The sequence below is a fragment of the Cryptomeria japonica genome, chromosome 5 (assembly GCF_030272615.1).
Source record: "Cryptomeria japonica chromosome 5, Sugi_1.0, whole genome shotgun sequence".
NCBI lineage: Eukaryota > Viridiplantae > Streptophyta > Pinopsida > Cupressales > Cupressaceae > Cryptomeria > Cryptomeria japonica.
In genome coordinates this window covers 87,405,253-87,428,015 of record NC_081409.1, presented here as the reverse complement: position 1 = coordinate 87,428,015, position 22,763 = coordinate 87,405,253, and the positions used below count along the sequence as shown (strand labels likewise).

Genomic DNA, 22,763 nt, shown 5'->3' with positions numbered 1-22,763 from the left:
AAATCATTCATTCATTCCTTCTTATGCGAATTTAGAGGAGCAGATTGGAGGCGAATTTCTTAGCAAGTTGGGAGATAATTTCCAGATTTTGAAGTTGTTTGAAGGATAATTTCCAGTTTTTGAGAAGCTAGTGGAAGGCGAACTTCTTTTGAAGGTTAATCAAGACAATTCATCCAAGAAGGCCAGCAATTCAATCCTTATCCAGCAAGATCTGATCTTGTTTCTTCCATTCACCAAGGTTCATAGTTAGGCTTTCAAAGGAGAAGGTATGAGGAATCAAATTATTTGAAGTTCTTATTCAAGGCTTGTTTTAATTTCATAGCATTTTTTTTAGAAAAAGGTCTAAGTCTTGAAAGTTTGATTCCATTCATAATTAATTGAGGAATGAGGAATTCTAGATTTATCATTAATATCTTAAATCTTCCCTTTGAAGAGTCTTAATTTCTACGCTTTAAGGTATGATGCTTAAAGACTAATTTTGAAATTTTTGTGTAGGCGTCAAATGGCGACCCCCAAGGCCGGAGGATCTACTAGTCGGTAGGCTCTCATCAAGGAAGATCAGAGGAGCAACGAATTGGAGACCAGGATCGTGTCCAAGTGGAGTAATATCGGAGACACCAACTTAGGAAACTTCAATGTGAAGAAGTTTCGAGAGGCCCCCTACATTGGCAAGCCATCACCTATTGCAAGGAAGATAATCGAGAGTGGCATCATCAAGGCTGCAGGTTTCCCTCCCGCCGTCAAATGTCATGAGCTGATGATCGAGTGTGCCCGCCACTATGACTCACAATCAAGGACGATCGTATCCAAAGACGGGAACATCTTAGCTTACCTTTCAGAGGAAGCTATAAGCAAAGCTCTTCATCTTCCAGACCATAAAGATATGATTTACAAAAGCCTAGAAGGAGCGAGGTCGATCTATGAAGATGATCCTGAGACTTGTCTGAATCTCATCAATAAGAATTGGTTGCTCAAAAGTCGGCCTCGCCTGAACAAGATTCCCAATACACCGCATAGGATCGACTTCTAGGAGGAATACAGAGATTTGATAACTTTGCTCAATCGAGCTATAGGGGCTCCTCAAGCCTTCTTCAAAAAGTGGATGTTCTTCTTCATTCAAATGATAGTCCAAGGAAAAGGAAAGCTTCATTGGGCCAAAATTATTAGCAATTGTCTGGACGTGCAGTTGAGAAGGCTAAGACCCACCAAATCATTCCACATGAGCTCATATGTTATATATGCCTTAATCAGGAGTTTCGAGTATGCAGGGCTACCTCATAGAGGAGTGATCGGAAGAGGACCCAGAGAAATGAGAGTTTGTGATTCTTATGTTCATCTGCATCATCCGCCTAAAAGTGACTACAAGTTAGTCAATGACACCTTCACGATGAACATTACCGGGATATTGCAAGGTGGGATTCACAATCGACTATCTCTGGATGCACAGGAGCTTGTGAAGAAGTATGGTGCATGGTTCATCCAGTTTCAAAAATTCACATACATCAGGGTTCATGGGTGTCCTTCACCTCCCTATGTCTTGCCAAGATATCCAACAAACAGGATAGTGCTACTTGAGGTGACTAGACAGTTGGCAGCTTATGCGAAGGCATCCAGACACAAGCATGGGAATGGGATTCCTGTGCCCATCATACTAGGGAACTTAGTTGAGGTATGTCCTAATACTCAAGCCACGGAGGATGCAGAGAAGGAATTATCTTTATACTCATTCACATCCTTTGCTTCGCGTGAGAATTTTGATCCTCATGGTTATATGGAGGAGACGATCGATAAGAAGTACAAGCATGAGTTTCAGGTAGAGGACTTTTGGATGAATCTCCCAGGTGATTTAGAGGTTAAAAGAAAGATGCATTCCAGGCTACCCTTAGATCTTATCAAGAAATGCAAAGTTTATAGAGTAGCCGATCAAGCCCAGGATAATGGTAGATACCTCCAGTCGTCCTATGAGAAAGAGGACAAAGAAGTGACGATAGATTGGAATGAGCTCGAGGTTTTAGACTTGAGAGCTTTGATGGCTCCCGTTTTATCATGCACTCGCAGATGGGTGGATGTACAGCATCAGAAGTTGAGGGAGCAGAATGTATCAATGACATTTACTTTAGAGGCAAGACCAGAGGAAGGAGAAGCAAGCGTGAGTGAGAATACTTCTCATTCCAAAGGCTCAAAGAGAAAAGAAAGACTTGAAAAAGGGGAACCTTCCAAGAAGAAACAGAAAACAAACCCTGATCACCCACCAAGCACATCTTCTCGACATGAAAAGAAGGCAAATCAAGGAGAAGATCAGGGGAAGATGGTATATGAAATTGATGAATCTATGGAATCCATGGTACAAAATGACAAGCAAGAAAAGGGACAGACGCCTCAACATTCATCAAGTCAATCTCCCCAAGTTGATGCTAATGAGCTACATGAAGAGAAGAATGATGATGAAGCGACATCTCCTTTCCGAGAGGATAGACCACTGCTTAAAGAAATACAAGTAAGGGAAACAAGATCCGCCATTCCGGATTGGTTAAAAGAGAGACTGACAAGGGTAGTTGTGGTTGAAGAGGAAGAAGATGTATTTGATTTAGAAAGCCTTATAGGAAATTCTCAAGAGGTAATGGAAAAGAAAAAACTAATTAATATCATAGTGTTAGCAAACATAAAATAGCTATATGGTTATTTTTGATTGATCTACATCTAAAATGCAATTAGTTCGTTATATTAATAACTAGGGACTTATATAATCTGAGCTCTCTAATGTGCATATTTTAATCATGCACGCTATGGAGATGATTTGTCTTAACCACATAATTTATAATTTATGATCACTAAGTAAAGGATAGCACATTAGTGAGCTCAAATTATATAAGTCCCTAGTTATTAATATAACGAACTAATTGCATTATAGATGTAGATCAATCAAGAATAACCATATAGCTATTTTATGTTTGCTAACACTATGATATTAATTAGTACTTATCCTTTCATACACCTTGTATGTTTATAATAAAGAGTATATTATAAGCTAGTACTTATAATATTAGTTGTGTATATTACCATGCTATAGTTTTGCTAATAAAGTACATCTATAGTGTACCAAAGAAGGCCACAAAGATGTCCAAGGTAATTAGAGATGAGACAGGATCCAGGAAATTGCAAGTAGCTACACCAATAGTGGACAAATATGAGGGTGAGATTCTTGCAGATGAGTATGACTTAGAAACATTTGAGCTTGGTCCACTTACCTCCGAACAAGCAATGGAAGAAGCAACCGATTCATTTGAAGCACTTAAAGACAAACTTAAAGAAGAAATGGAAAAGAATAAGAAGCTTGAGAGGGAGGTCAGTGCTTGGAGAAGCTATTTTAGTCATCTCAATCAGCCCTTGAGACGTCAGGATCCAGCAGTATCTCCTTTACAAGCACTCCCTCTTGAATCAGTTGGCGAGGCAGAAAGGGTCAAGAGCTTGGTTCAGCTTATGAGTTCTTGGATTGATAAATTCCACACGGTAGCCGTTGAATTTGCAACGAGAATGATGAAGACAGTTCATCGAGCTATTCAGGTCCTTGAGATTATCCATAATCTAATGATAACTGTAGCTGCATTCACTCACACTAGAGATGTTATCATTCCTGTCTTACAAGTGATAAGACAAAAACCAAGACGGATTCTGGCACAAGAAAAGATAATGGATGGAGGAACCCATAACCTCTTACAGTGGTCAGCTCTGCTCCAGATGAAAGAGGTCCTTTTTGAAGACATCAACACCAGATGCAAACAAGTTGAAGGTATCATTCATACAATTCAAGATAAGGCGTTTGAGGTGTTGTGTACCATTCTTGACAGGCGGATCGAGATTGAGACAGATGTGGACATCCAAGAGTTAGAGGAGAGAGTCAAGGTCATATTTTGCAAAGAGGAGAACATCATCACAGATAAGCAACGAGATCAGATGTTCACTACTATGTTCCTGATTGAGAAGACCAAAGAGCTTGAACCTGGATGGGAGACAGCTCTTCTCATTGCTTTTGATCAAGTCCTTCACTTGGAAAAATGAATGAAAAATCTTCCCGAGATTCCCATTGCTGAGATTGAGGGAATTGTGTCCAGATTCATTGAATATGCTAGGAAAGAGCATAGGAAAGGGAACGACATTCTAGATGAAAAGTTGTTATAGGATGATGTGGCAGCTTAATTCCTATTGGTCTATGTCTCCTTGATATTTGTGCCAATTAACTATTGGCTATGCATTTAATAATGTTTATCTAAATGGGGACCTTTTTGTAACAAACCCTAATTAGGGTTTAGGTGTCAAAATCTCAGCCGTTGATCTTCTTTCGATCTGGGCCATTCATTGTATTTGAGGATGCTATATATACCCTCACTCAGCTTGAGTAGTGAAGAAAGAATTTTGAACAATTGTTGTCCATTTGGCTTTTAGATCAATAAAATATTGAAGTTATGGTGTTTTATTGCAATACTTGTGGCTATCTTCATGATTGTTTATTTTCTTGAATCACTCTCAGTTGGAGTAGTATTTAAGTTTAAGTTTGAAGGAATAAGTGTTGTGCTTGATCTTTGGTGAACTTCACGTTCCAAACCACTAGCTTCTTACTGATTATAAGGACGCCTTGTGTGGTCAAATAGAAATATTGAGATTGCTTAAGAATTCAATCATTTTTGGAAGTATTGATATGTATCTCTATGATAGTATCTATATCCTTGATGATTTGAAAGTTACTGAATCACCTTAGAAGATCGCATCAATTCCAGTAGAGTTGTAATTTCTTGGCGATACTGAAATTGGTAGAATCTTACCATGTCTAGTCTTCATTGAGTCATTCTTAGGATTAGATTAGCATTCATCCCTTGAAACCCTTATCTTTTGATGTTTTTTGAAAATCTGTTAGTGTTAGGAAGATCATGTCCCTGCAATCAAAAGGAGAGTAATATGAACAAGCTTTCTCTGAAAGTACGTAAGGCCCCTTGAAGAAACAGCATACACAACGACCACTGGTGCTTATCCACACGTAGAGATCCTACATACAAAGAACCTTGAAGTCATCTTGATTGATCCTTTTTGCGATATCTTCAGCATTCAGAGGCTTTATTTCAAGAGAGGATAAGGTACCATTTGGGTATTTTATTCTATGTTTGGTCGTGTACAAAATACACATCAACAACTCCCAAAGACCCTAGCCCAGATTCAATTTTACGTTTTAATCATTTGCCATTTGCATTGTTACATTTACTCTTGCAAGCAAGAAGGATAAACATCATGTGCCATGGAGATCCTTATGGACTTGAAGGCTTTATTTTGGGATTGGTAGCAAAGATTCTGCCCCTCAACTCTGCCCTATATTGTGAGAGGAACGCATAAAAGGATGCTGCCCCCAAAACCCTGCTCTAGTTTCAAAAAACAAAAAAAATAAGCTAGTTTTGCACTGCACCAAATGGAAAACACTGTTTTTTTCCTGAGTTTTTCCTAATTAAATCCCAGCTCATTGAATTGATTTTGTACTTCTGGTTTGCTGAGTCAATCCCAACTCCGAGTGATACTACTATGATACAAACTATTTTGATTTATCATTAACATTTATTATTTGACACTTGACATTAAATTATAAATTATCAATTGTGTTCTAAATTTTGGGCTCAATTTTGCACATTTCAATATATGCACAAACACACACAGAGGAGAATGCCTTTACTAACAGTCTTGGTTGCATACATAGTTTCGCTTTATCTGCTTAAAGGAGATTTTTAGTCTTGTTGTCAGTGAACCAATATAGTAAGGGTTTATTAACAAATCCTTGGGGCAATCTATTGATGGGTTTTTATGCACATGTGAACATAGAATAAAATACCAAAGCACTTTACCCTCTCTTGAACAAAATCACCTCAGATGCTAAAGGATTGATCAACTAAAATGATTCCAAGGTTTCTACGGTCAGGTCTTGACATGTGGGTAACTCAATGGTTGATGTGAGTTGCCGTTTTCACTTGGGGACTTACACAATTGTTTGGAAATATCAATCTTCTCAATGACTGAAATAGGTTTTGCCAATAACTTCGAATGATTTCACAATATAGCCCTAGATTCTAATCTAACAAAGATGTTAAAAAAAGGACAAAAGGAAGAGGGGTTTAGAAGTTCTATTCTAACCTAGAATGCAAGAGGGAGTGAACGATTTAACAAAATCCTACTGAGCACAATTTCACCATCAACGAACAACTCAACACATGCATAGTGCAATCATCTAAGGTATATGTAAAGATGTTCAAATTCATGCATGGAACACATAGACAGCATCAATTGGATGCATATCAAGGAGCAAGTATAAATTGAAGTTAAGCGCAATTCAAATTTCCAGTTGACCACACAAGGCGATCCTACAATCAACAAGAAAGCTAGTGGTATGGATTATACAAATTGCAATCAAATACATTCACAACTTACTTCATTCAATCTAAGAAACTTGAAACAAATTTTCTAAATTCTAATCTAATTTTGGAGGCAATGAGAACCACAAATGCATACAACACTTAAACAAAATCACCAAGCTTCAATGATTATATTCAAATTTGCAGTATATAGACGACAATTCTCAAAAATCTCTCTCTCACAAATGAGAGGCAATGGGGTTTATATAGAGTCTCTAATGAAATAGATGGCCAAGATCATGCCAACACAACCCTAAAGTTGCCCTAATTAGGGTTTACATAAAAATGAACCACCAACATGTGATTCAATAGGATGACACCTAGTCATCAAGTAGGGAATCTTCTATAAGATTTTGGCTTGCATCCTTCTCTTTAGCAACATATTCCAAGAATCCGCCCAAGATTGAGCTAAGCTCCTCCATGGTAACACAAGGCAAAGAATCCTGTTGCACATCAATCATATCCAAAGTATCGGCACAAGCATCAAGAACGTTCTCCCAATCTGGCATAAGCCTATGCAAACCTCGAATGTGAACCATGAGAGAAATCAAATCATTGATCTAACTCTTCTTCAAAGAATCCAACTGTGTGAAGTAAACAAACTTCATCTTATCTCTAAACTCCTCTAAGTATAAACCAATGGATGCCTGGATCTCCATCCCTAACAATTCATCAATAGAGGTAAGGATCTTTGACTGAGTTTCTTGAATTGATCCCTCCATCTCAGCACAATTTTGTCGTGCATGATCATAAGCCATATTCCTTATGCCCAATGAGCAATACCATCCCTGGAAATCATATATATCACCTACATACACATCTCCCTCCCGAATCAATGTAGGCATAGGGATTTTCTTCAATATCCTGAGATGTGGGGTTGTCTTCTCCCGTACAAGTTGGAACTCGTCTCAAACTCCTTCCAAATACTGTATCCTGAATATAAGAATTGACGCTTTGTCAAATTCTTGGACAAATTGAGTAAGGAACTCATCTACAGTTTTTCAGCATCTATAATCCACTTCCCAAATTCCTGAAGTGTATTCCTCACAATTTCATAATCGGAGGGAAATCCACGATCAATGGCAATAGGTGAGACAAAAGTGGGATTCTCACGCCTTAGATTCATTTCTTCAATGTAATCCCTAAGTCTTTTTTTCTCAGCCTCCAATATATCCTTCTTCTCAAGTACCTTATCTAATAGTGCCCTGATTGCCTGGATTGTATCAACGAGTTCCTGGAACTCTTGTTTCTTCGTGTTGGGTCCAAGGTCAATCGTAGTAATCTGATAATCCATAGGAGTAGCCACATCTCTGGTCATATCTCCCATCAAGACAGCCACTTGTGCAATATGCACACTTGCATCATTCCTAGCAATCCTGGGATATATCTTAGCCACCTTCTAATCTTTCTCCTTATCTGGCATGGCCAAGAAACTATCATTATCATCAACGGGCAGTGCCTCTATGATTCTCTTCATCTTTTACATGCTCTCCAACAACCAAGTAGGAATGGTGAAAATTTCCATCCCATCATAAAGACACATGTCTCGATCAAGTCCTCTCAAAGATGAGATGACGTCATCATCCATATCCTTGTCTTTGGTCAAATCATACACATTATTGCCCAAGTTAATCTCCAACTGAACAATGTGAGATCTAGGTTGCTCTTCATCTTCATGTTGTGGTGCTGATGTTGTTGTAGCATGTAACTCCTGAATATTATCTAGTAAAATCACTATATTGGAGCATTGTTCAAACTCCTCACTCTACTTTGGCATGTTGATCTACTTGATTGACGAGGAACTTGTGGTGGATAAAGGAGTGCTAGGCTTTTGCTTCTTCTCCTTTGATGGTCATTTATCAATCTCTTTGCCCTTTGATTTGGATTCTCCAGGCATACCCTTCCTTCTTTTGGGAGATTGACTCTCCTCGTCATCATGTATTATTGCATCACTAATCATTCTCTTTTCATCATCGAGAGAAGGCTCCACTTGTTTCATCTTTTCGTAGGTGAAGGTGACACCCATTTCTATCAACTTGTTCATATATATGTCCACCCACTCCCTAGAGAATTCATTCACTTCTTGCATGAGCTCATTCAAGTCCACCACCTCAAGCTGTGTCCAATTCAACAATAGGATGGGCTTGCTCATTTCATTTTCATACTGCGGAAGGGTATGATCACTATCATCAACTATTTGATTTGGAATGGAATGGAATGGAAAAGAGTTCACATTTCCTCATGAAATCAACTGGCATTCAAGATCACATTCTCTTCCTTACTATGTGCTCATCCATGAGATTAGCCCAATAATCCTCAATGTCAACCTTATGTATGAATCTTTCCCCTTTGATCTTTACAACATTCTTATGCGGATCAAATTTGTCTTTGCTCTTGTATGTTCCAAGGCAATGGAACTCAAGTGTTGGCAAGAGACATTGCACAAGTAGTTAGACGTTGTCATTGATGGCAACTCATGTCAGTAATCCCATCTGCAATTCATGATTTGTTCATACCGGAAGATAGATTGAGTTGTCGATAGGTCCGGTGAGATAGAACATGACATCCGACAGTATACAGTAGTTTGGTTGGTGTTTCACTTCTATTGAATATTTTGTGTTGCGGATCTCAAGGAAACATTATGGATGTGTTATCTACCATATTCCAGGTTTGTGGCCTCTGGTGTTGACTCTGGAGTGAGTTAGAAGGTCCGGTATACAGGTTTTTAGGTAGAACAATGTTCATCAACAATCTTATGTAAATAATCATTGTGCGTATCGATTTTGGTGGCTGTTTTTGTGTTCGAGGATGGTCAATCGACATTTGGGAAGCGCGTGGACAATTCTTTTTGGTCCGCATATGCATTTGAGTTCGGATTGAACCGACTTGGTATACATGTTTCATCATTTGTATATTGTTCTTGAAGCCGACATGTAGAAGACCTAATTTGATATTACGGATATAAAAGACCGATGGATATGATCATTTTGGTTATCGGTAGATGTGTGGAAAGTGTTTGTGATTGATTGTGCGTAGTTTCACATGCGTAAGTAATGGATTTGTGCTTCGAAATATAGCATAATAGATCAATGTAAGATTGAGTGTTTTGTGCTTAACCAGAACTGTATTTTGGCATTTGTAGATGTTGTTTATCAGTTTAGACATTCCAATTATCTTTTGTAATCATTTTGTAAGGCAATGAGCCTTCCAGGGTTGTAGCTCTTATTGTGATTTGAGCAGTGAAATCTAGGCAGTGTGTCTGAATGCATGTGCATTCCCCTATGTAATATTTCTATACTTGTAACAGAGTATATTAATATTGTGGGTCTCAATCCCACCGTGGTTTTTTCCTTAACCAAGTTTCCACGTACAAAATCTTGGTGTTATGGTGTTGTGGATATTTGCTTTATGTGTTTGCATCCTTCTTTTGTTGATTTGCATTAGATGGTTGAAGAATCAGATTAATAATGTTAAAGATAGCAGAACAATAATTCACTCCCCCCCCCCTCTCAATGTTCCTTGATTCCAACAATTGGTATCAAAGCCTAGTTCCTCGAAAGAAGTTTAACAGCTTGAGAAAGATTCGGGAAAGTGTTTTAATGGATTTCGGTATTTTTAGGCAACAGCTACTTGTTGCACTTGATGATCTTGATCAATCCAAAGCCAAAGTCCGGGAACTGAAAAACGAATCTTAAGGATGCTGAAAATTTCATTCAGTCATTAAAGGAGCAATTGAATAGGTCCAATGAGAAGAGAAAGGAGCTTGTTGATCAGCTTAAGGAGAAAGAAAGCCTAAGCATTGATGACCAAGCCTTGAAGGAAAAGACAAAAGAGTGTGAGAAACTTGCTATAGATAATGCAGTCTAGAAGAATGAGATGGAATCTATAGTGATGAGATTGACAAAGAAGATTGAGGAAAGGAAAAAGAATGAGGAGAATCTTGTTCAGTCACTAAAAGATAAATCTGAAGAATGTTGCAGACTTGATTGTGAGAATGGTCAATTGAAGCTTCACTTGGAAGAATTCAGAGAACACATGGAAGAGCTTACAAAGAAGATCCTTCTTCTTAAATATGATCTTGAAGCTGCAAATGAGTACAAGGAGAAGTTAGAGATCAGTTCAGCCAGACTTGATGAGATGCTTGAAAGCCAAAAGGATGCTCATGACACAAGAGGTCTTGGATTTCAGAAAGGTGAAAGCTCCGGATCTGGTCAAGGTAATCCTAAATCAGCACGTCAAGAAAACAATTCTAGAAGGTCTCCGGCAACGCAACCTAATGCTTACAAGTTCAATGGTAACTGTTTTGTTTGCAATAAATTTGGTCACATGGCTAGTCAATGCAAAAATAGGATGAATAATAATGGTCCATCTTTCTCCGGTCAATGTTTAAAATGCAACAAGTATGGACATAAGTCAAATGAATGTAGAAGTGCGATGAATAACTTTCAAAATAGAAGGAATGTTAGATGCTATGCATGTGGTAGATTTGGACATGTTGCTAATCAATGTAGATCAAGAGGAAATCAAGGGAACTTCAATCCTAGTCAGAGAAATGTTGTTTGCTACAATTGCAACAAATTCGGTCACATTGCAAGATTCTGCAGAAGCAAGAAAAGGGTCCGGTAGACAAGAACAAGAATGTGAAGGCAGATGAGAAAGGCAAAGCAAAAGTTGAAGAGATCAGAGATCAAATGAAGAAGGCATGGGTTAAGAAGAGTGATTCAAAAGCAGGAAGTGGGTCTGCACCTAATTTTGGTGCTGGAACTACATCCGGTAACTGAGCTAAGGCATCCGGCCTTGGGGGAGTTTTCATGAGAATCTTATAAACCCCTTGTTTGAGATCTGTGCCTGATTTTGGTAGGTTGCAGAAGTTGTATTTGATGATTATTGATCTTTTGGAAGGATTTCCAAAAGAGTATGAGCAGATTTGAAGATCCGCATAAGATTTTTGTGGAAGCAAGTCTACGATACAGAGTATCCGAAAGTATGCATTTATTATACCTAAAAGTTAGGTATGCGGAAGATAAAAGGTGACTTTATCACTTCATTTCTCACTTTGCATTTGAAGAGAAGAAGTCTAAAGCGCTCTGCAAGAAGATTGTCAAGCAAGATCAAGCGTCAAAGCAATTTGTTTGCCCTCTTGGGGGAATAACTTAAAACATAAAGCACGTAATGCAGAATAGTAACACCATAGATATCAAACAAAGTATAAGAGATCTTCTTCCCTTCATAATAAGTGTGTTGCAAGTTACATTCCGAAGTATATAAAGATACCGAGGGGGTGCGAGGGCCAACCGTCGCACCGCAACTGCCACCCCTCGGTTACCAACTAACCAAGACAATTACACATAATTAACTAGTCTTACTTTCGTGTACAATAATGCCGCCAACACAATTTACCAAGCGAAAACCTAATCCGGTGGTCAAGGTATTTTTCGGTGAAACTTTTCATGTTTGAAGTTTAAAATTTCTGAAATGGCTGCCTCTGGAACTACAACCCCACTAGTCGTAGATATTACTAAGAGAGCTCAAATAGATTTCAAGAAACACCCGTTTATTTCCATGGAAGATGATCCAAAGAGTGCATTTTCATCGGTTCCACATGGTGTTTTGCACATCAAGGACATTAGGGTTTACACACACTGCAACATTGAGGAGTTGGGAAGCTCTCACTTGTTGAATCTCTACAATAAACAATTGACTGATGGGAATTCCATGCTGAAACCAAAATTTGAAGTATTGAAGGAAAAGGGTTTTGCACAGTTTGCCAGATTTTCGATGTTTGATGAACCCAAATGGGTCCGGTACGTACTGAGCAATGCATGATGAGTTCATGTGGTTAAAGAAGCCCTTCAAGATCACAAAGAATGCCATTAGGGCTGTGACAGGGTTGTGTTCATTCTGTGAACTGCCCTCATTGAAGGTTGTGAAGAACCAAATCGTCATAGATGCAACCAAGTCAAAATTTGACCAAAGAGCCATGACAATCAATGATATCCTTGAATATGATGTTAAGTTTGCTTCAATGGTGATTGGGTATAAGGTATATTGTTCCAACAGGGAGAAATCTGTATCCAAAACAACAATCTATGCTACTTATGAAATGGTTAGGGAGAATAAGAAATATGACCCGTGTGAACTGCTCTAGAGTGAGTTGATAAAGAACCTGAAGAAGATCAAGGAAAACAAGAAACACCCATTCAAATACGGAACCTTGATCTTGTGTTTGTTTTTCTACTTCATGAATGAAGTCACGGGAGTTGGACAAGTCCAAAGGGCTTTTGACAGACTCGTGGGAGTGCAAATCAGAGAGTATTTGTATAACATTGGTGATTCTAAGATCCTTAATGCTACCCTTTGGGGATACTTCAAAAACTTTCAAAGTGAAATGCATGATAGTGAGAGGATCCCTAAGACAGTAGTTGAGAAATATCAAGATACCATCTGCTTCATGGTGGATACTAACCAATGTCTGATGGAAGCAGTTGAACCCAGGACTATATAGATCATGCCCATGGAGTATGAGGTAGATGAGCAAATATTGAAACTATATGCTCAACATTTATTAAGCAAGCCGGTCGATCCCTCGTAACAAAGACTTGGTACTTATGCTGAGAAGAGCTTGAAGTTGCACCAAAAATTTAAGAAGTTAGAAATTCAAAGGAAGGTGACGAAGGAAGTAGAAGCTTATGCAGAGAGCATAGGGATTAATATGGAGGCAGTCTGAGAAGCAAGAAAAAGAAACATACCATCTGAGGAGCCTGTCAAGGTGAAAAAGGCTAAACCAGAAGTATCTACTCTGAAGCCTAAACAGTCCAAAAGCACTACTCCCTCCTCCAGTCCTGCCAAATCATCCAAACCATTAGTCAAGTCATCTAGTGGTGGAGAGAAGAAGAAGAAAGTAAGATATGTCACTATGGAGGACGATGAAGAAACAAAGTCCAATGATGCAGTTAAGGAGGTAAAGGCCAAAGCAACTAAGGCCTCTAAAGTTGCCAAGGAGAAACCATCTGGTAGAAGCAAGAAACCAAAATCCTTTGGAATTGACAATGTGATTAAGCAAGTAAGATTCACTGTTAAACCTCCTATGTCATTAGATGGAATTGTGAGTGAAGTTGTTAAGAATGGAAACTTGAAGTTGATGACTGAATGGTATGACAATTTTGATGAAAATGGGAAAAAGACTTTAGAGGAAGCTACTATTAAGTATTTGCATGACTACACTAGAGCTCTAGTAGAAATAATGTCTAACATACCTAAGAGCTTATATGATATTTTGGAGATGAGGAGGAACATTGCAAATAAAGAAGATGGGGGATTAAGAGAATATGTGCTAGTCAACATATGCTCTGTGATATCTAAGGAAGAAATTGACAAAATTGTTAAGCAAGCCAAGAATGAGTTCCGAAGCAAAACAAGAGTAATAAGATAATGATTAGCAAAAGAGATGAAGTTATTAAAGATACCGAATTTTTTTTTGAGGAAAGTACTGCTTCAGAATCAATATGAGGTTGTACCTAAGAAAACTCAAGATGATCCAACAACTCAGAGCATGCCATCTCAAGATGATCAATCTAAGGTTGATACTTCTTCTATTCCGAAAGTACAAACAGATGATCAGGTAGAGGTAAATGTTCTAGATGAGGATGTGGCAGATAAGGGTGAAGAAGCAATAGAAAAAGGAAATAAGGTTGAGGATACTCAAAATCCTCCAATTGAAGTTGATACAAAGAAGATGGCTAAGAAGGAGAAGATTGAGGCCAAGGCAGAACCCATTTCGGAAGCAAGAGACACTGTAGGGGCAATGAAGGGCAAGAAAATTATTGATGATCCAGAATTTATACAAGTTCCAATCAACCTTGCCTCTCTGTCTCCCATTTAGAAGATTCAATTAGCTTCATTTGCTCAAGCCAAGGCAAGTGAAGATCTCCTGAAATCTCACACTGAAGATAGTGAACTAATTACCTTGGTATCCGGTGTTCTGGAAAAATTAATGCCCACATTTCAAAAGAACACATTGGATACTCCATTTGGACAACTGAAGAGTTTTATCAATTCGATGGATACTAATTTTGAGTCATTGGAGAAATCAGCTGAAGTAAATGTCCACAATGAATTTAATGCAAAGAGGCACCGGACATTGAAAAGAATGATTGTTGATGATAAAGTTACACTGGATAATTGTGTTAAGAGCATGCAAGATGCATTATCCGAAGGAGGAAGCATTTATAAATCATGTCTATCACTATCAAAGTTCACTGAGGATATTGAGAAGAAGGCGAAGGAACTTGAAAATCAATTAGCCTGGATATCTCAGTCAATTGATCCATTATTAGTTTTTGTGAATAGTCATTAAGATCAAGTAATATCTCTACTTAAAAAAATCAAGAGTTTGAGCTATGACAGGGAAAATATTGTAGGCAAAGTTTGTGAGCTTAAGAGTCACATCACTCCCAAGTTGGACACTATGCTTAGTGCCTTGAAAGATGCTCAAGATGCTCAAGCTGCCAATGAACCTGTAGATCTAAAATCTGTAAAGATGCAAGCATATATATTCAGCGGTCTCATATCCATCTTGGAGAGTCTTAAGAAGGGCTAGGATAGCCATTTGAATTCATTGAAGAACACTTATGCAGATATCTTCAAGTTTTTGTGAGAAAGGTCTGTGTGTATATATGCCTCTGTATAGAATTTTGTGAAATTTTTTGGTTTCCAGAACCCCATCTTTGCCATTGATGTCAAAGGGGGAGTGTAGAAGAGTGAAAAATGTTGTAATTAGCTTAGGGGGAGTCTTTTGGAGTTTTGCAATTTTGAATTTTTGGTTGCAGTGAATATTGTTTTGGTTTTGGTTCCGACACTTAGTCATTTTTCACTAAGTGTTGCCATCAATGCCAAAGGGGGAGATTGTTGGCAAGAGACACTGCACATGTATTTAGATGTTGTCATTGATGGCAACTCATGTCAGTAATCCCATTTGTAGTTCATGGTTTGTTCATACCGAAAGACAAATTGAGTTGTGGATAGGTTCGATGAGATAGAATAGAACATCGGGCAGCATACAATAATTTGGTTGGCATTTCATTTTTATTGAATATTTTGTGTTGCAGATCTCAAAGAAGCATTATGGATGTGTTATCTACCATATTCCAGGTTTGTGGCCTCTAGTGTTCATTTTGGAGTGATTTAGATGGTCCGGTATACAGGTTTTTAGGTGGAACAGTGTTCATCAGCAGTCCTGTGTAAATAATCAGTGTGGATTATATGGATCGGTTTTGGTGGTTGTTTTTGTGTTCGAGGATGGTCAATCGAAATTTGGGATGCATGTGTACAATTCTTTTTGGTCCACATATGCATTTGAGTTCAGATCGAGCTAACTTGGTATACACGTTTCATCATTTGTAGATTGTTCTTGAAGTTGACATGTAGAAAACCTAATTTGATGTTGCGGATATAAAAGACCAATGGATATGATCATTTTGGATATCAGTGGATGTGTGGAGAGTGTTTTTGATAGATTGTGCATAGTTTCATGTGTGCAAGTAATGGATTTGTGCTCCGGAATATAGCAGAACAATAGAACAAAGCAGTGTAGCAAAGCAATGTAAGATTGAGTGTTTTGTGCTTAACCGGAACTATATTTTGGTATTTGTAGATGCTATTTACCAATTCAAATATTCCAATTATCTTTCGTAATCATTTTGTAAGGCAGCGAGCCTTCCGAGGTTGTAGCCCTTATTGCAATTTGAGCGGTGAGCTCTAGGCAGTGTGCCTAAATGCATGTGCATTCCCCTATGTAATATTTCTATACTTCTAACATAGTATATTAATATTTTGGGTCTCAATCCCATCGTGGTTTTTCCCTCAACCGGGTTTCCATGTACAAAATCTGTGTTATGGTGTTGTGGATATTTGCTTTATGTGTTTGCATCCTTCTTTTGTTGATTTGCATTAGATGGTTGAAGAATCAGATTAATAACGTTAAAAATTGCAGAACACCTGATTCACCCCCCCCCCCCCTCTCAATGTTCCTTGATTCCAACATCAAGTTCCCCAATGACTGAACTTGCAACAACTACAGTGTGGCACACCTCCATCATCTTGCCTAAGACAATAAGGAGAGTTTCCTTGTTCTGTACTTTTCCTTTTGGATGAAATCAAATTCCAGAAGTTGTCTCACCACCTTAGGTAAGATCATCTTATCTGTCAGATACCTCGGAAGCTTATAGGGTTTGGATCCGAATCCTTGAATCCGTAGGTATGTGAAGGTGGGAAACTATATGTACCATGATCCATATTTTTCAATCAACTGCATTGCCTCCTTGGACAACCACTTGTGGATCCCACCTTGCAACAACCTCATTATGTACATGGTGAATGCATCATTCACCCTCATATAGAGTTCAATATGGTGCATATCAAGTTGTGGATAGCACTTGTAAACTCTGTATTGTCCTGGTCCATTTCCGACCTCGCCTTTGCATATCAATCCCTTGTATGTAACAAATCTTGCAAGTCGGTATACAAGGTAGGAAGTCATTCCAAATGACTTGGTCTTCTCCACATTTCTCAACTGGAAGTCAAGATTATCACTAATAATCTTGGCCCAATTGACCACAGTTCCTTTCATTATATCCTGGACAAAATAGAACATCTAGGCTTCAAATAAAGCACCCCGAGGCATCCCCATCACTCAATTGAGCAAGAATATCAGGTCACTATATTCATCATTAAAATTTGTGCACATGAGCCTCTTAGGCGCCTTGGAATGGTGAGGCCTTAGTTCAATCATCCATTCCTTGTTCACAACTGTCATACATGCATCCACTCTCTTCTTATATTTGGCTTCATATTCATCCTTGGTTTTCTCTCGCATATCCACAATCTTGGTAATTCCGAATACTTTTGTGATTGCATCGTCAACAAGGTATGCAAACACAACCCCTTAAGGTGATTTGATCATCCGGGTTATCGAGTCATAATTCCTTGCACACTCCACAATTAGTTCACTACACTGTATGGATGATGGAAATCCACCTGCCTGGTATATGCCACTCCTCATGATATTGGAATAAAGGGGAGAAGGAAGTTGATTCTTCACTCCGAACATCCTTTTCCACATCCGCTCCATGTCTAAGAATTCCATGTTTGCATTTGTAATTTTCTTCCATCGGGATGACAACTAGGAATCCGGATAGAAACCCTTTTGCATGATCTTCAATTGATCCTTCCTCGCAGTCCTCGCAGAGATCCCGACTTTAGACATGGTACTTGTACAAAACTTGGAGTCAAATATCATGGAAAAATTACCTAAATAACTAATTTCCAGAATTATATAAGTTCTGATTTTTCAAGATTTTGACAAATTTAGGGACTAAAATCAGGAATTTTATCCATATTATCATGAATTCTGGAAATTAAATGCAAATTTGACAACAATGAGGTCTAAAACCCTCATAAAATCCTCAATTTCTGACTTGTAAAAGGTCTGATCATAAAAACAAAGTCTGAAGACAAGCTGGTATACTCATAAAAATGTCAAAAATGGTGTCCGGAAGCATACCACAAATCTGGAAATGCTTGGAAAATGAGGTGCAAAGGTCTGATTTTCACTTTTCAATGTTTGAATACACCTCCCAAGCTCAACAATGGCTGCCCAAAAGTTTGAAGACAACCTGCAACTAACATGAATCAGTGTTTTGAAGTGGTTGTAGCCATGGGAAACATTTGTATTTGATATATTTCACCTCTCCAAGGTCAAAATGGTCAATACTGGGCACAAGTAGAGAGCTGGTAATAAATAAATAAGTTTGAAGACACCCTGCAACTATGGAGTTTCAGACTGTAACGACAATGGAGCCCTCAGAAAATGCCCCCAAACCTTCCCAAAATGATGCACAAATGAAATCACCCAACTATGGAGGTGGCTGGAAATAAAAAATTAGTCTGAAGACAACCTGCAAATGGAGTTTTAGACCTATACCAGCAATGGTGTACTTAGAAAATGCTTAAAAAACTCTCCAAAAGAGACTCCCAAACAAAATCGCCTAAGTGTGGGATGGCTGGGAATTAAGATTTAAGTCTGAAAATGAAGGTTCCAGCCAACAATGGAGTCCAAATAACTTCCAGCCAAGGCAATGAATTCTGATCTGAGTGTGTTCGCAGACCCTAGTATCAATGGCGCATAGCAATATCAAGGAAAATTGCCCTAAATGTGGGGCAATCAACCTCCCAAACAAAATCGCAGCTCCCCCAACAATGGCACCACCCCCAAAAATTGTTAAATGTGGCTTAATAAGCCACTAAGCTCGTTGTAACCTCCTCTTTAATGGCAGTGCCCAGGTCTGATTGGGCAAATAAACTCTTTAAATCTGCACTTCAACTCTCAACAATGCTGTCAACTTGACATTTGGGCAAAAATCGACCAGCTGGGAACACCAATCAGCCTCCAAATAATGTCTTCAATCAGTCACATCAGCAAATATAGTAATATTATATTGCTGGCTGGTCATATTTAAAATAGTTTTCACCTTGTTAATTCACCACACAAGCAATGTGGGATAAAAACTTCCCTATTTATACTTGCCAAGGGAAAATCGATTTGCCTTGGGATAAAAACTTGTCATTAAATAATTATTTCTAGGCATTAAATAATTGTTGTTGATAATCAAATAATTACCAGCAAGGCAAAAATAATTAAATTTCACCACTTGCATTAAATTCGTTCAAATTCATTAAATTTTGGCCAATTGGGGAAAAACGCCCCATGTCTAGATAAAAACCCGCGTTAAAATTTTCAATAACTCATCACAAAATGCCTTTGGGGAAAATCAACCTCCATCTGGAAAAAAAATCCACATTAAAATTTCCAATAACTCATCACAAAATGCCTTTGGGGAAAATCGACCTTCATCTAGATGCATAAAAATCCTTTCATTTTGCGCACTTAAGTCAAAAATCCACTCTTTGGGAAAATCGACCCCCATCTAGATAAAAATCCACATCAAATTCAATCATAAAACACATTTTGGGGAAATTTGACCCCCATCAGTATAATCATCCCCACTTAATTCCATAAAATTCGGTCACAAAATGACTTGGGGAAAAACATCCCCCATCGGGATAGTCAATTTCATTTGCATTAAAGTTCATATTTCATTCTTAGGAAATTCGACCTCCATCAGGAAAATTTCGAACACTTCAAAAAAATTTGGGCCTCTTGGGGAAAAACGACCTCCATCAAGATAAATATCAAGATAGTTGGGGAAAAACGCCCCTCATCAAGAATTTGAATGGGGAAAATCAAGGTCCATTGGAAATGTGCCCAAAAACTTGGGGGAAAAACGTCCTCCATCAGGAATTTGATGATTTAGACCTTAAAAACTTGTTTCCCATTGAAAATACAATGATTTTCACACTCAAAAATACCTAGACATATCAAATTTCATAATTACGCATCGAGATTTTCACCATTTTAATTAAATTTGAGCAAGAAAAATAGGGTTCCATCTGGATAAAGTGCAATTTTGACTTGATTGATTTCTTAGGAGTAGAAAGACAACCCCTAAAGGACATCTTGACGTTCACACACTAAAATATCACTGACTTAGACACATTTAAGCTCATTTACGCTCAAAATCCAAACTTAGACAAAATTTAGGATCACTTAGACATTTAACATTTTATACGCTTGATCTTATTCAAAACTGTAAAACCCTAATAACACCTAGGTATGATCATTCCAAAATTGAGACTCGGGCATTAAAAGCTTAAAATTGCCACCTTGCTGCCAAAACCCTAAACTAACACGACGCAAAAAGCAAAAGGGAGGGGGATCCCCATTTGCGATGGGGCAATGTGTGAAATGGTCAAAACACAATCCTATAGACAAGGTGTGGCATATTTAACACCCAAATGTGTTGTTATTTTTCTTGTAATTGTCTTGTTGGTGACCTCCAAAATCACCCTCCTTGGCTTTGGAGAGCCAAAAGTGCAAAACACTCACCCACTCTTGTCAATTGGCCTTTAATTGCTTGCAAGTTTGACCATAAGTTTCATCCCATTAATCTTGACTGACAAACATCCCCAAGTCTAAGTGTTGATTCATCCTCTTGAATTATGTCATACATTTGGGATCACCAACACTAGGTTAAAGAAGCAAAATTCATGTGCTCAAATCTCAAATTTCAAATTTTGACAAATAAACATGCATCTAAATCTAAATCTAAGGGCCGGTCATGGCATAATGTGATGGTCAATTCATGGTGTTGTGGTTCTTATTGTTACCCTCTAGTCTGTAAAAGAGGTTCAACGCTGACCTCAAGATTCGTGACATGTGCTTAAACGCCTCCCGTGGATCCTTGTCTTTGGTCGTCGTGGCGTTCATTGACAGCTGGAGCTTTTGGCATAACGACAACGGTGTCCAACAAGTGGTATTAGAGCGCTGAGTTACAAGTTCAAATCCTGCGGGTCTTGCTGAGGAGGGGATTGTTACCCTCTAGTCTATTAAAGACGTTCAGTGTTGACCTCGGGATTCGTGACATGTGCTTAACCACCTCTCGTGGACCCTTGTCTTTGGCCGTTGTGGCGTTCGTTGACAACTCAAGCTTTTGGCATAACAACAACAGTGTCCAACACTTACTACCAAATTTCAAACCCCTATTGGATTGGTATCGATGAGTCAGAGTGTACATGTTGGGGATGAGGTCCCCCATTTTTGGCCTCACCAGTTCATAGCTCCAATCAAAGACTCAAAAGCATTTCCCCTATAAAAAAAATCTATATCTTAAGAAAACTATCTTCCAGCTTGATATTGAATTTTGTCTTAGAAATTCTCTCAAGCACATTATAAATACTCTAGTGTACAGTAAAAACAGACCTATGCTTACATAAGGAAGAAATTCTATCTTGATCCTTCTAATTTAACCTGCCCCAAGTGAAAAAAAAAAATTGAAATATTTTTTGTCTTGGAAATTTTCTCAAAACAAAGTCATATAATTCATTTTAAATGCTTGCAACGCTGCAATATTGCATATCTTAGAGACTGAACTAAACATTTAAGAATTTGCCAGTAGGATTAAGTTCTAGAGCTTAGAGAACAGGTTTGTGCATGTATAACCATGACATTTCTCTTTACTCCTTGTTTATGTGAAAAAGCAGCATAAGAAGCAAAAATTTATACTTATCTGGCAGATTTGAGAATTGGTCAATTAATTAATCGTCAAACTTCTGGGCCAGTAAAATTTTTGAAGCTTACTAGTAAATTTGTCCAGGAAATTCTCTCAAACCCCCAGTCATAAAAATGCATTTTAAATATTCAAACACTAACATGTTGAAGATCTTTGAGTCTCAACTACAAACTTATAAATTCCAACCCACGCTTAGTTTAAGAATGCAGATGCATAACCATGGCATTATCTCTTTCTTCCTTGTTTAGGCAAAAGAGTGGCATAACAAACAAAAATTTAAACTCGGCTGGCATATTCAACAATTTAAACATCTAATTAACATCGAAAGCTGGCTGTAAATACCTTCAAACTTCATAGATAGTTTAGTCTCTGAAATTCCCTCAAATTGCAACCATAAATGCATTTTGAATACTCAAATGCTACTATATCACATATCTTGGAGCCTAAACAACATATTCAAGAACAAGCCTGTAATATAAATAATCAAGTAACTCTCTCTTTATTTCTTGTTCATTCCCCCCCCCCGCCCCCCTCCTAGGTTAATGAAGTAACACTTGTACAGTCAACCGACAAATTTCACAATCATTACTCACCTACTTTGCAGCAAAAGAGCACAACCATTTAACCAGAAATGTTATCCAAATGATGTTTGAGCAGCAAAGAATGCTAACACAAAAACATAAAACTTTATTTTAAAAAACATCATAACAACAACAAAGCAAGGACACTTACAAAAACATTAGAAAAACCGTCATATGGCTATAAGGTTGTGTAATCATATCTCATACCTTACAAAACCTCGCATTTTGCTGTCTATTACTCTTCTTTGGCTTTGCCATTCTGTGAATACACCAATCAAATGCAAAGCGCGCTGCAAAATGTGGAAATCCTGAAGGCAATTTGGCAGAATTCCTTGTATAGTTCCCTCTAAATACTAAATGCATGGTAACTCTTCCCACGCTTTGGAGTGATGTTGGACATCATTCTTTCTCATTTGAAATTTTGAAAAAAGGTTATTTGCCTCCAACGAAATGAAGAAAGGGGTTTGGATTGTCAGGAAGGGCGGGCGAAATTGTATTCCTTTTAAAGCTAGGGTTTATTAAATGCATTCAAAATGTACATCTGAACTAAA

The 22,763-nt window shown here is 38.1% G+C and overlaps 1 protein-coding gene across 4 annotated transcripts in view; it reads right to left on the bottom strand.

Moving 5' to 3' along the window:
* LOC131054725 (uncharacterized) overlaps positions 1-22,559 on the bottom strand; it is a 33,932-nt gene extending 11,373 nt beyond the window's left edge. Inside the window, exon 1 of one of the 4 annotated variants that reach the window (XM_057989311.2) lies at positions 22,420-22,559. Coding sequence is in view for 2 of the 4 variants with exons in the window: in XM_057989308.2 (XP_057845291.2) it covers positions 22,225-22,252 (28 nt within the window). In the remaining 2 variants the exon portion in view is untranslated. Of the gene's footprint in view, positions 1-22,224; positions 22,298-22,419 lie in introns of those variants that run through there. The other 3 variants (XM_057989312.2, XM_057989308.2, XM_057989310.2) reach the window with 3 other exon arrangements.
* Positions 22,560-22,763: the final 204 nt, after the last annotated feature.